A 15314-nucleotide genomic window follows, 5' to 3' on the forward strand; every position below is an offset into this window, starting at 1 on the left:
TCAGGTGGATACTGTCGTACGTTCAGAGGGTTACTGTCGTACGTTCAGGTGGATACTGTCGTACGTTCAGGTGGATGCTGTCGTACGTTCAGACGGATACTGTCGTACATTCAGGTGGATACTGTCGTACATTTAGGTGGATACTGTCGTACATTTAGGTGGATACTGTCGTACGTTCAGGTGGATGCTGTCGTACGTTCAGGTGGATGCTGTCGTACGTTCAGGTGGATGCTGTCGTACATTCAGGTGGATACTGTCGTACGTTCAGACGGATACTGTTGTACGTTCAGGTGGATACTGTCATACGTTCAGACGGATACTGTCGTACGTTCAGGTGGATGCTGTCGTACGTTCAGACGGATGCTGTCATACGTTCAGGTGGATGCTGTCGTACGTTCAGACGGATGCTGTCGTACATTCACATGGATACAGTCGTACGTTCAGACTGATAATGTCGTACGTTCAGGTGGATACTGTTGTACGTTCAGGTGGATGCTGTCGTACGTTCAGGTGGATGCTGTCGTACGTTCAGGTGGATACTGTCGTACGTTCAGGTGGATGCTGTCGTACGTTCAGACGGATGCTGTCGTACGTTCAGGTGGATGCTGTCGTACGTTCAGACGGATGCTGTCGTACATTCACATGGATACAGTCGTACGTTCAGACTGATAATGTCGTACGTTCAGGTGGATACTGTCGTACGTTCAGGTGGATGCTGTCGTACGTTCAGGTGGATACTGTCGTACGTTCAGACGGATACTGTCGTACGTTCAGGTGGATGCTGTCGTACGTTCAGGTGGATGCTGTCGTACGTTCAGACGGATGCTGTCGTACATTCACATGGATACTGTCGTACGTTCAGACGGATGCTGTCGTACGTTCACATGGATACTGTCATACGTTCAGATGGATGCTGTCGTACGTTCAGGTGGATGCTGTCGTACGTTCAGACGGATGCTGTCGTACGTTCAGACGGATGCTGTCGTACGTTCAGGTGGATGCTGTCGTACGTTCAGACGGATGCTGTCGTACATTCACATGGATACAGTCGTACGTTCAGACTGATAATGTCGTACGTTCAGGTGGATACTGTCGTACGTTCAGGTGGATGCTGTCGTACGTTCAGACTGATAATGTCGTACGTTCAGGTGGATACTGTCGTACGTTCAGACTGATAATGTCGTACGTTCAGGTGGATGCTGTCGTACGTTCAGGTGGATGCTGTCGTACGTTCAGACGGATGCTGTCGTACGTTCAGGTGGATGCTGTCGTACGTTCAGACGGATGCTGTCGTACATTCACATGGATACAGTCGTACGTTCAGACTGATAATGTTGTACGTTCAGGTGGATACTGTCGTACGTTCAGGTGGATGCTGTCATACGTTCAGGTGGATGCTGTCGTACGTTCAGGTGGATACTGTCGTACGTTCAGGTGGATGCTGTCGTACGTTCAGACGGATGCTGTCGTACGTTCAGGTGGATGCTGTCGTACGTTCAGACGGATGCTGTCGTACATTCACATGGATACAGTCGTACGTTCAGACTGATAATGTCGTACGTTCAGGTGGATGCTGTCGTACGTTCAGGTGGATACTGTCGTACGTTCAGGGGGATACTGTCGTACGTTCAGGGGGATACTGTCGTACGTTCAGGGGGATACTGTCGTACGTTCAGACGGATACTGTCGTACGTTCAGGTGGATGCTGTCGTACGTTCAGGTGGATACTGTCGTACGTTCAGACGGATACTGTCGTACGTTCAGGTGGATACTGTCGTACGTTCAGACGGATACTGTCGTACGTTCAGACGGATACTGTCGTACATTCACATGGATACTGTCGTACGTTCAGGTGGATACTGTCGTACATTCACATGGATACTGTCGTACGTTCAGGTGGATACTGTCGTACGTTCAGACGGTTACTGTCGTACGTTCAGGTGGATGCTGTCGTACGTTCAGACAGATACTGCCGTACGTTCAGGTGGATACTGTCGTACGTTCAGACGGATACTGTCGTACGTTCAGGTGGATGCTGTCGTACATTCAGGTGGATACTGTCGTACATTCACATGGATACAGTCGTACGTTCAGACTGATAATGTCGTACGTTCAGGTGGATACTGTCGTACGTTCAGGTGGATGCTGTTGTACGTTCAGGTGGATGCTGTCGTACGTTCAGACGGATACTGTCGTACGTTCAGGTGGATGCTGTCGTACGTTCAGGTGGATACTGTCGTACGTTCAGGTGGATACTGTCGTACGTTCAGGCGGATACTGTCGTACGCTCAGACGGATACTGTCGTACGTTCAGGTGGATACTGTCGTACGTTCAGGAGGATGCTGTCGTACGTTCAGGTGGATACTGTCGTACGTTCAGGCGGATGCTGTCGTACGTTCAGGCGGATGCTGTCGTACGTTCAGACGGATGCTGTCGTACGTTCAGGTGGATGCTGTCGTACGTTCAGGGGGATACTGTCGTACGCTCAGACGGATACTGTCGTACGTTCAGGTGGATACTGTCGTACGTTCAGGGGGATACTGTCGTACGCTCAGACGGATACTGTCGTACGTTCAGGTGGATACTGTCGTACGTTCAGGAGGATGCTGTCGTACGTTCAGGTGGATACTGTCGTACGTTCAGGCGGATGCTGTCGTACGTTCAGGCGGATGCTGTCGTACGTTCAGACGGATGCTGTCGTACGTTCAGGTGGATGCTGTCGTACGTTCAGGTGGATACTGTCGTACGTTCAGACGGATGCTGTCGTACGTTCAGGTGGATACTGTCATACGTTCAGACGGATACTGTTGTACGTTCAGACGGATACTGTCGTACATTCACATGGATACTGTCGTACGTTCAGGTGGATACTGTCGTACGTTCAGACGGTTACTGTCGTACGTTCAGGTGGATGCTGTCGTACGTTCAGGTGGATACTGTCGTACGTTCAGACGGATGCTGTCGTACGTTCAGGTGGATACTGTCGTACGTTCAGACGGATACTGTTGTACGTTCAGACGGATACTGTCGTACATTCACATGGATACTGTCGTACGTTCAGGTGGATACTGTCGTACGTTCAGGAGGATGCTGTCGTACGTTCAGGTGGATGCTGTCGTACGTTCAGGTGGATGCTGTCGTACGTTCAGGTGGATGCTGTCGTACGTTCAGACTCATTATTGCACTGTTGTTGTTTCTTTGGGTCACCACAGGGGGCGGTGCTACTGCTGTTCTACCTGCTCTGGTTGTAATGGTCCAGCTCCAAACTGTGTCACATGCCAACTGCTGTGACAGCAAACCCCCCCACCCCCCCACGCTCCAGCCTTCTGACCCAGTGTAGGGAACCATGTGAAGGGCCTTGTGAGGAGAGGGGAGGCTAGACGGAGACAGCTGCCTGCTGGGGGAGGGTTACCGGACACACACACTGTCATCCAGTGTGGATCTGCCAATAACCCACAGTAGCTTCACAGCATCGACTGCACGGACGATAATGACTGAGCTGAGAATAGAAACAGAGTTCAGACCCTGAAGAAAACGGCAAAATGAAGTCTGGGACCACTGCTTCTAACACTGTCTGTGGGAGAACTGGGACAACTGGGTGAACTGGTGGAGCAGAGCAGACAGGCTGTGGGTGAACTGGTGGAGCAGAGCAGACAGGCTGTGGGTGAACTGGGAGAACTGGGTGAACTGGTGGAGCAGAGCAGACAGCCTATTGTTGAACTCATCCCTTCATCGGAAAGCCCAAACAAAAACCTGACAGAGGCGAACAGAGCTGGAATCTGCTCTGGACCCTGGACCCGGTCCAGAGTTAAAGCAGCTAAAGGTCTGTCTGTGACAGACTGATGGAGCTGGACTAACAGGACCCACTGCCCCCCCTGGACAAACAGGACCCGCTGCCCCCCCTGGACTAACAGGACCCCCTGCCCCCCTGCCTGGTTGGCCTGTTTCCAAAGTGAGTCCAGGTTTTCAGCGTGTGGTCGAAGGATCACAGCGAGTTGAGAAAAGATGATTTCCTTTAAACCCCATTGATGATCTCATCTAACATTTCTATTATGTTGAGAAAGAAAGTGTTCCATAAAAACATTCATCTCAGTTTTAAACAGCAGTAGTTTCACACAAACGCAAAAACGTAGTTAATCACATTCATTTTCTACATTACCCAGACATTAGTCCAGGTCCACTACTGCAAAAAACACAACTGCCTGATGACAGAACCACCACAGTGAAGGAAGTGGTCCAGTGAGGATCAGAGACCAGGATCAGAGACCAGGAAGTGGTCCAGTGAGGATCTGAGACCAGGATCAGAGACCAGGATCAGAGACCAGGAAGCAGTCCAGTGAGGATCTGAGACCAGGATCTGAGACCAGGATCAGAGACCAGGAAGCAGTCCAGTGAGGATCAGAGACTACTGTGGGGGATCCACATGTTTTCTGTGTTTCTGTCATTTCTGTCATTGGTCCGGTTCTAACACATACTGGTCCGGTTCTAACACATACTGGTCTGGTTCTAACACATACTGGTCCGGTTCTAACACATACTGGTCTGGTTCTAACACATACTGGTCCGGTTCTAACACATACTGATCTGGTTCTAACACATACTGGTCCGGTTCTAACATATACTGGTCTGGTTCTAACACATACTGGTCCGGTTCTAACAGATACTGGTCTGGTTCTAACACATACTGGTCTGGTTCTAACACATACTGGTCCGGTTCTAACAGATACTGGTCTGGTTCTAACACATACTGGTCCGGTTCTAACAGATACTGGTCCGGTTCTAACAGATACTGGTCTGGTTCTAACAGATAGTGGTCTGGTTCTAATAGATACTGGTCTGGTTCTAAAACATACTGGTCTGGTTCTAACACATACTGGTCTGGTTCTAACAGATACTGGTCTGGTTCTAACACATACTGGTCTGGTTCTAACAGATACTGGTCTGGTTCTACCACATACTGGTCCGGTTCTAACACATACTGGTCTGGTTCTAACACACTGGTCCAGTTCTAACAGATAGTAGTCTGGTTCTAACACATACTGGTCTGGTTCTAACAGATAGTGATCTGGTTCTAACACATACTGGTCTGGTTCTAACACATACTGGTCCAGTTCTAACAGATAGTGGTCTGGTTCTAACACATACTGGTCCAGTTCTAACAGATAGTGGGCCCACTCCACCCATCTCAGCCTTCTGTCAGTGGTTTTACTTTCTGTAAACACACTGGTCTGGTTCTAACAGACCCAGTGGGCCCAGTATCTAGCTCGAACAGATACTGGTGTGTTTCTAACATATACTGGTGTGTTTCTAACAGATACTGGTCTGGTTCTAACACATACTGGTGTGTTTCTAACACATACTGGTGTGTTTCTAACAGATACTGGGCCCACTCCACCCCTCTCAGCGCTCCTTGAGTGGCTTGGGGCCAGCCTTATTTATTTTGGTGCTGCTGAGCAGGGGGAATCAGACCCCGTTGCATGTTTGGCCATGTCTGTTAGCCTGGGACGACTTCACTTTCTCAGTGTTGGGGAATGGGGGGGGGGGGTGCAATATGAGTGTGACAGCCCTGAAACAAAGGTGTAACCCTAACCCTAACCCTGTGTGACAGAAGTATGTGGGTCACAAACCCTGAGCTCACACTATGCTGTTGGTGTCATAATAGGTGAATAATCCAGCACTAGTAGAACGTCAACAACAGCAGCTGACATCACTGGAACAAACATGTGACTGTTCACTTTAACCCTTAGCTCCTCCCCCTCAACAACAGCAGCTGACATCACTGGAACAAACATGTGACTGTTCACTTTAACCCTTAGCTCCTCCCCCTCAACAACAGCAGCTGACATCACTGGAACAAACATGTGACTGTTCACTTTAACCCTTAGCTCCTCCCCCTCAACAACAGCAGCTGACATCACTGGAACAAACATGTGACTGTTCACTTTAACCCTTAGCTCCTCCCCCTCAACAACAGCAGCTGACATCACTGGAACAAACATGTGACTGTTCACTTTAACCCTTAGCTCCTCCCCCTCAACAACAGCAGCTGACATCACTGGAACAAACATGTGACTGTTCACTTTAACCCTTAGCTCCTCCCCCTTGGACATTTATTTCCATTTTTCTCTTTTTTTTTTTTTTTTTTTTCTTTTTTTTCCATTTGTTGCAGCTTTTGACATGAAATTTGGCAGAAATGTTTCTTTTTAGTTAGATTTTTGAAATCCAGTATCTTTTACTCTTAGAAGTGTTTTATTTTCCCATGATGCATTTTGCACATTCACAACATTCAACAGTTTTCAGGATTTTAACCCTTTAAGTGCCAGATTAATAATTGGAATTCTGAGTGATTTATTACAAAAAAAAAACAAAAAAACAAAAAAACACAAAAAAATGGAAGAGTTTCCATAAAATAAATAGTGGGTGGATGAAACATTATTGGAGCCTTGGACAGGTCAGAGAGTGTCAGCTAAATGGACTGGATGTCAGTATTTTTCTGTGGTGTCAGATCTAACCCTAACCCTGACCCTAACCCTGACCCTAACCCTAACCCTGTGGTTTCCCTCATGGACAAAAATGTCCCTTTGACTTCCATTAAAACCACGTTTTTGCATCACACTGCCGCTACACTTTATAATCATACATTCTGTTATGTCTGCATTTTATTCAGATGAAAACTAGTGATATTGAACATTTTTACTGTATTTCATCAGTTTCAACCATTTTCCCATTGTAGGCAGATGCAAGAACTTCTTGAATTTTTCTCTGTTATGGGACCATATGAAAACTGTTGACATAGGATGGTTTTATAGTAGTTTTTTGTGCGTGTATGTTTTTGTCCACCAGGGTGACCGGAGGGAAGAGTTAAATATTTGGATGACAGGTGTTTTCTTTTTTCACGTCTGACCTGCGATGTCACACATTTCAGCGTCGGTGGCGTTCTTCAGAGCCTCCTCCAGCTCTGGTTCCAGGATCACCTGCTCGTGTAAGGGGATCTCAGCCGGCTTCTTGGGTACGAAGGTTTTTCCTGACATGAGAAAGAAAGAACAACTTCAAACAAAGCAAAACAGAGAACAGAGAATACATATACTGATGTTAACCCTTTATAGTTCACACAAAGAAAAACTCTGAAATTCACAAGTTTAACCTGAGTGTGTTATTGGAGGACAGAGCAAGACTTTATTACTTTTGGGAAATTTTTAAAATGTTTTATTGTTATGTAGAAAATCAAGGTCAATGAAGTTACCATATTTGGTTCCTTACCCATAAAAAAAACCCCAAATCCAAGAGGTACATATAAAAAATACAAGAAAAACACATGTAAGGTGAAAGACATATGGATTTAGAACATTAGACCCCCATGTGTGCTGGTCCAGACCCCTGTCCTGTTAGACCCCCATGTGTACTGGTCCAGACCCCTGTCCTGTTAGACCCCCATGTGTACTGGTCCAGACCCCTGTCCCCTTAGACCCCCATGTGTGCTGGTCCAGACCCCTGTCCCGTTAGACCCCCATGTGTACTGGTCCAGACCCCTGTCCCCTTAGACCCCCATGTGTGCTGGTCCAGACCCCTGTCCCGTTAGACCCCCATGTGTACTGGTCCAGACCCCTGTCCCCTTAGACCCCCATGTGTGCTGGTCCAGACCCCTGTTCACATCCACATGACCCCTTTGAACATCATTCCTTACATTAGTTCCATTAGAGGTGGACCTGACAGACCCTGTAGACCACATTGGACCTTACAGACCCTGTAGACCACATTGGACCTTACAGACCCTGGAGACCACATTGGACCTTACAGACCCTGGAGACCACATTGGACCTACCAGACCCTGGAGACCACATTGGACCTCAGACTGGGGACTCACTGTCCTCACTGGAACTGTTGCTGTCACTGTCTTATAATATGTGTGGAAATTACCAAAAATGGTCACTTGGCCAATAAAGGGTATACATGGTAATTATGGGGAAATAGTTCAGAATTAATCTGATATCATTATAAGAACTGGATGATGCTAGAATTCATCTTCCCTCATATTTGAACATCCCCTTTCAGGTACAAATCATATGTTTAAAGCTGTGACCTGTCACAACCCTAACCCTGTCACAACCCTAACCCTGTCACAACCCTAACCCTGTCACAGCCCTAACCCTGTCACAACCCTAACCCTATCACAATCCCAACCCTAACCCTGTCACAATCCCAACCCTAACCCTGTCACAACCCTAACCCTGTCACAACCCTAAACCTGTCACAACCCTAAACCTGTCACAACCCTAACCCTGTTACAACCCTAACCCTGTTACAAGGAAATACTGGATGTATTTGTTCTGAATAACTGACAGAACTCAGACTGTGATAATGCTTTGTTACCTAAATATTTCATTGTACCATTGGACTGTTAGTGAAGTGTTTCCCATTGGCTGACCCAGCACCTTTCATGTCCAGTATCAGTACCAGTATCAGTACCAGTATCAGTATCAGTATCAGTACCAGTACCAGTACCAGTACCAGTATCAGTACCAGTATCAGTATCAGTATCAGTACCAGTACCAGTATCAGTTTCAGCACCAGTATCAGTACCAGTATCAGTACCAGTATCAGTATCAGTATCAGTATCAGTATCAGTACCAGTATCAGTACCAGTACCAGTGCCAGTATCAGTACCAGTATCAGTACCAGTACCAGTACCAGTATCAGTATCAGTACCAGTATCAGTGCCAGTATCAGTACCAGTACCAATATTAGTATCAGTATCAGTACCAGTACCAGTACCAGTATCAGTACCAGTATCAGTACCAGTACCAATATTAGTATCAGTACCAGTACCAGTACCAGTATCAGTATCAGTACCAGTACCAGTATCAGTATCAGTACCAGTACCAATATTAGTATCAGTACCAGTACCAGTACCAGTATCAGTATCAGTACCAGTACCAGTATCAGTATCAGTACCAGTATCAGTACCAGTATCAGTGCCAGTATCAGTACCAGTACCAATATTAGTATCAGTATCAGTACCAGTACCAGTACCAGTATCAGTACCAGTATCAGTACCAGTATCAGTACCAGTACCAATATTAGTATCAGTACCAGTACCAGTATCAGTATCAGTACCAGTACCAGTATCAGTATCAGTATCAGTATCAGTACCAGTATCAGTACCAGTATCAGTATCAGTACCAGTATCAGTACCAGTACCAGTACCATCACTTGTGGCTCACCAAACCCAGGGGTCGACAGCCAAAATAACTGTGGTGCTTTCACAGCAGCATGTCCAGAACCCGTGGGCGTGGCCTGTGCTCCGCCTCCACAGACACACCCACATGTGTCTTATCTCCAGACCAGGGCTCTGCAGCCTTCATTATCAGTCAGAGCCACATGTGGCTCCAGAACCACAGGTCCACCAGCCCTGTCCTAAACCCTTACTGCAGTTGGTGTAATATTGTGTTTGTGTTGTTCTGAATGAAGTTATTCCTTCGCAGTAAATACTGTTGGAACAGCTTTTGTGTGATGTGATGTATGTGGTGCTTCTATAAAACTGGGTTTATTTTACTTCCTTTCACATTTGCATCTGTTTACACCCAATAATCAAAGGTAAATGTAGACATATTTACCCCAGGATGGACCTTAGATGACCTCAGAGAAATGCATAAAAAAAATATACTCCTGCTCTGATCCATCCCAAAATTAATGAATTTATAATCAAATATCTGGTCCATAAATAGGACCCAAATATGGACATTAAATCTGTCTAGGTGTCAGTGCATTAGATGTGTAAACGTGTGTAAATGCTCTTCTATAGACTCTAAATACAGACACTGTGTTCAATGTGTGGATCCTAGTGGTTTTTCTAATCCACACATGGGTTTTTCATCAGTCTCAGTCTCATTCCAGGTGTGGTGTGGAACTCATCGTGTCCACTGGTGTAACATACAGAACCTGCCCAGTTAAATACAAATAAATTGTGAGGGATTTTGCAACAGCAGTCATTTTGTGAAACACTCTGCTGTGGATAATTAGTTCGATTCACAAAATGCACCTGTGAGAGAATCAAGAGATATTAAAAAAAAAAAAAAAAATAGTAGTGTGTAATTTTCATGTCCTTTTGACTGTGTTACATGTGGATTTTTGTATTAAATATAATGTAAAATAATATAAAAATGTGTTTTATCTGAAAAATAGTTTCTCTTTTATCTCAGTATTTATTTTTAAAATCGACCCAAAGTTCTTCCAAACCTGCTTCAGAACATTCGTTTACATCTGGGTTGAATTTTGAGCCCCTCTGTTCTGTTTGAAGGACCATGTTTTATGTCAGAGTGTAAACCACATTTCCCAAGGCTTCGTTTTTTCTTACAAATCATCAGGAGTTTTTGTTTAAAGCCCTACGAGGATCATGTTTCCCTAAACACCAGTAATCCAGGACTTATAAAAGATTTGTTGAATAGCTCAAAAAAAAAAAAAAAAAAAATCCACTTTATAAGTTTGGCCTTTTATCTTTTTCTTCTTCTTTGCTTTCGTTTGTCTTCAGATATTCTTTCATGAATCCAAGAACACAGATGTATGTGTGTTGGGTTCATCTTTTTTCCATGGATTGTTTTGGATTCATGGCCAAGTCCATCCAAGTGCAGGGCTGAACATGTCCAGCCTCAGAATGGAATGGAATGGAATGGAAATGGCCCCAAAAGTCAGTGAGCCGCAAAAGCCCCAGACAGCCAATAAGAGCCAACGGTGCGTTCAAGTACCGAGTGGACGCCACGCTACAAAAGCCCCACACAGCCAATAAGAGCCAACGGTGCGTTCAAGTACCGAGTGGACGCCACGCTACAAAAGCCCCACACAGCCAATAAGAGCCAACGGTGCGTTCAAGTACCCAGTGGACGCCACACTACATAAGCCCCACACAGCCAATAAGAGCCACCGGTACTGTGCAGTGGTGCGTTCAAGTACCCAGTGGACGCCACGCTACAAAAGCCCCATACAGCCAATAAGAGCCAATGGTGCGTTCAAGTACCCAGTGGACGCAACGCTACAAAAGCCAAGGGAGGAAAGCCAGAGCAGTCATATTTACTGATGATAAAAACAGCAGCTCTATTGTAGTCGCCCCATTCTTACTGTCACACTGAACTATATCATTGTTTTTCACTGCAAACGTAAAAGACAAAAAGTTTTGTTTTTTTTTTTTCTTCCCACTGATCATTAAAAGCTGTCATGTGATGCAGATGCACACAGAGGGTCTAACATTAAAACATCGGTGAACATATCTAGAGATGATTTCAGTTTAGTTTTAGTTACTTTTATGAGTGCAAAATTATTTTTATATTTATTTTTATTTTTGAGGAATGGACTAATTTTATTTGATATGAACATGTTCATATTTGGGCTGACTCTTCATCGGTTCTGAATCACAGCGTTAGGTTTGAAAGACCACTGGGATCCAGACTGTCTGGTCTGGATTTGATCCAGATCCAGCTGATCTAAAGTTTGATAAACTGATGGAACTCCAGATCATCTGCTCATTAGGGTTAAACAGACACAGGTCCAAACACAGCAGGTGGTCTGAGTCCAGGTCCAGAAGAACCAGAGTTCAGCTCATGTAATGATGGGAAAACGCTTTTCAGACCAAGGACGTGAAGTTACACCAGGCTATTAGCACTGACCCTAACCCTGACCCTATTAGCACTGACCCTAACCCTATTATCACTGACCCTAACCCTGACCCTATTAGCACTGACCCTAACCCTGTTATCACTGACCCTAACCCTGACCCTAACCCTGACCCTATTAGCACTGACCCTAACCCTGACCCTATTAGCACTGACCCTAACCCTATTATCACTGACCCTAACCCTATTAGCACTGACCCTAACCCTATTATCACTGACCCTAACCCTATTAGCACTGACCCTAACCCTATTATCACTGACCCTAACCCTATTATCACTGACCCTAACCCTGACCCTATTAGCACTGACCCTAACCCTATTATCACTGACCCTAACCCTGACCCTAACCCTGACCCTATTAGCACTGACCCTAACCCTGACCCTATTAGCACTGACCCTAACCCTATTATCACTGACCCTAACCCTGACCCTATTAGCACTGACCCTAACCCTATTATCACTGACCCTAACCCTGACCCTATTAGCACTGACCCTAACCCTATTATCACTGACCCTAACCCTGACCCTAACCCTGACCCTATTAGCACTGACCCTAACCCTAACCCTGACCCTATTAGCACTGACCCTAACCCTGACCCTAACCCTGACCCTATTAGCACTGACCCTAACCCTGACCCTATTATCACTGACCCTAACCCTATTAGCACTGACCCTAACCCTGACCCTATTATCACTGATCATAACCCTGACCCTAACCCTATTAGCACTGACCCTGACCCCAACCCTATTATCACTGACCCTAACCCTGACCCTAACCCTATTATCACTGACCCTAACCCTAACCCTATTAGCACTGACCCTAACCCTATTAGCACTGACCCTAACCCTGACCCTAACCCTATTAGCACTGACCCTAACCCCAACCCTATTATCACTGAACCTAACCCTGACCCTAACCCTATTAGCACTGACCCTGACCCCAACCCTATTATCACTGACCCTAACCCTGACCCTAACCCTATTATCACTGACCCTAACCCTATTTTCACTGACCCTAACCCTGACCCTAACCCTATTATCACTGACCCTAACCCTATTATCACTGACCCTAACCCTGACCCTAACCCTATTATCACTGACCCTAACCCTAACCCTATTATCACTGACCCTAACCCTGACCCTAACCCTATTATCACTGACCCTAACCCTATTATCACAGACCCTAACCCTGACCCTAACCCTATTATCACTGACCCTAACCTTAACCCTATTATCACTGACCCTAACCCTATTATCGCTGACCCTAACCCTATTATCACTGACTCTAACCCTGACCCTATTATCACTGACCCTAACCCTATTATAACTGACCCTAACCCTATTAGCACTGACCCTGACCCTAACCCTATTATCACTGACCCTAACCCTGACCCTATTATCACTGACCCTAACCCTATTATCACTGACCCTAACCCTGACCCTATTATCACTGACCCTAACCCTGACCCTATTATCACTGACTCTAACCCTAAACCTATTATCACTGACCCTAACCCTATTATCACTGACCCTAACCCTAACCCTATTATCACTGACCCGAACCTTATTATCACTGACCCTAACCCTGACCCTATTATCACTGACCCTATCCCTATTATCACTGACCCTAACCCTATTATCACTGACCCTAACCCTGACCCTATTATCACTGACCCTATCCCTATTATCACTGACCCTAACCCTATTATCACTGACCCTAACCCTGACCCTATTATCACTGACCCTAACCCTATTATCACTGACCTTAACCCTAACCCTATTATCACTGACTCTAACCCCAACCCTATTATCACTGACCCTAACCCTAACCCTATTATAACTGACCCTAACCCTGACCCTGACCCTATTATCACTTACCCTAACCCTATTATCACTGACCCTAACCCTATTATCACTGACCCTAATCCTGACCCTAACCCTATTATCACTGACCCTAACCCTATTATCACTGACCCTAACCCTATTATCACTGACCCTAACCCTATTATCACTGACCCTAACCCTATTATCACTGACCCTAACCCTGACCCTATTATCACTGACCCTGACCCTAACCCTATTATCACTGACCCTAACCCTATTATCACTGACCCTAACCCTGACCCTATTATCACTGACCCTAACCCTGACCCTATTATCACTAACCCTAAACCTATTATCACTGACCCTAACCCTATTATCACTGACCCGAACCCTATTATCACTGACCCTAACCCTGACCCTATTATCACTGACCCTAACCCTATTATCACTGACCCTAACCCTGACCCTATTATCACTGACCCTAACCCTGACCCTATTATCACTGACCCTAACCCTAACCCTATTATCACTGACCCTAACCCTGACCCTATTATCACTGACCCTAACCCTATTATCACTGACCCTAACCCTATTATCACTGACCCTAACCCGAATCCTAACCCTTTTATCACTGACCTTAACCCGAACCCTATTATCACTGACCCTAACCCTATTATCACTGACCCTATTATCACTGACCCTAACCCTGACCCTATTATCACTGACCCTAACCCTAACCCTATTATCACTGACCCTAACCCTGACCCTATTATCACTGACCCTAACCCTATTATCACTGACCCTAACCCTATTATCACTGACCCTAACCCGAATCCTAACCCTTTTATCACTGACCTTAACCCGAACCCTATTATCACTGACCCTAACCCTGACCCTATTATCACTGACCCTAACCCTATTATCACTGACCCTAACCCTGACCCTATTATCACTGACCCTAACCCTATTATCACTGACCCTAACCCTGACCCTATTATCACTGACCCTAACCCTATTATCACTGACCCTAACTCTGACCCACTGAATAAAAGAGCAAAAATAAACAGAAGAAGAAAGAAATTTAAAGTGAGGACATAGACAGGACAAGCTGTTTAGTCCAGTCCAACATCTGCATTGTTCAAGTAAACCCACATAGACCACATAGTCCACATGGACCACACAGACCACATGAACAGTCTAATGTCCCGTTTCCACTACGTGGTATCGGCTCAACTTGACTCGGCTTGGCCTTTTTTGCGTTTCCATTATGAAAAAGGACCTGGAATCTGGTACCCGGAACTACTTTTTTGGTCTCACCTCCGCCGAGGTTCCAGGACTGGGGACCAGATACTAAAAGGTGACGTGTACACACTGCAGACCACTGACTGGTCAGACAGTTGTCTCTGTGACCCGCCGTTTTACAAAAAACAGATGTGTTAGTGGACAGAAAATCTGTGGGTCCATTAATCCACATGAGAACAGCCCAGAACTACACCAGGGTCGGTCCAGGAGATTCAGTCTTTGGTGGCCGACGTAAAAATTCAGACGAGACAACATGCAACGAGCGAGTTTATCAGCAACTCTGAACAGATGACATGGAAGTAACGTGCCGCATCCAGGTACTGAAAAGTCAGTAGTATGTCATAATGGAAACGCTCTCCAGGAATACTGAGTCGAGCCGAGCCGAGCTGGTTCCAGGTAGTGGAAAAATGGCATAAATATAAACCCCCAGGTGTGAACATGCCCTCAGTGTTCCTTTGAGTTTTAAAGAGTCTGAAAAAGGACAAATGAAAGGATACAAAAAATCCAATCTGATCTGCAAAACT

The 15314-nt window shown here is 45.7% G+C and overlaps 1 protein-coding gene across 2 annotated transcripts in view; it reads right to left on the reverse strand.

The window, feature by feature from the left end:
* Window positions 1-15314, reverse strand: part of LOC115436122 (tropomodulin-4-like) — a 68779-nt gene that overhangs the window by 26272 nt on the left and 27193 nt on the right. For both annotated transcript variants that reach the window (XM_030158864.1, XM_030158865.1), the window contains exon 4: window positions 6906-7025. In XM_030158864.1, the coding sequence (XP_030014724.1) occupies window positions 6906-7025 (120 nt within the window). The remainder of the gene's footprint in view (window positions 1-6905; window positions 7026-15314) is intronic.

This window comes from Sphaeramia orbicularis, chromosome 16 (genome assembly GCF_902148855.1).
Source record: "Sphaeramia orbicularis chromosome 16, fSphaOr1.1, whole genome shotgun sequence".
NCBI classification, from domain to species: domain Eukaryota; kingdom Metazoa; phylum Chordata; class Actinopteri; order Kurtiformes; family Apogonidae; genus Sphaeramia; species Sphaeramia orbicularis.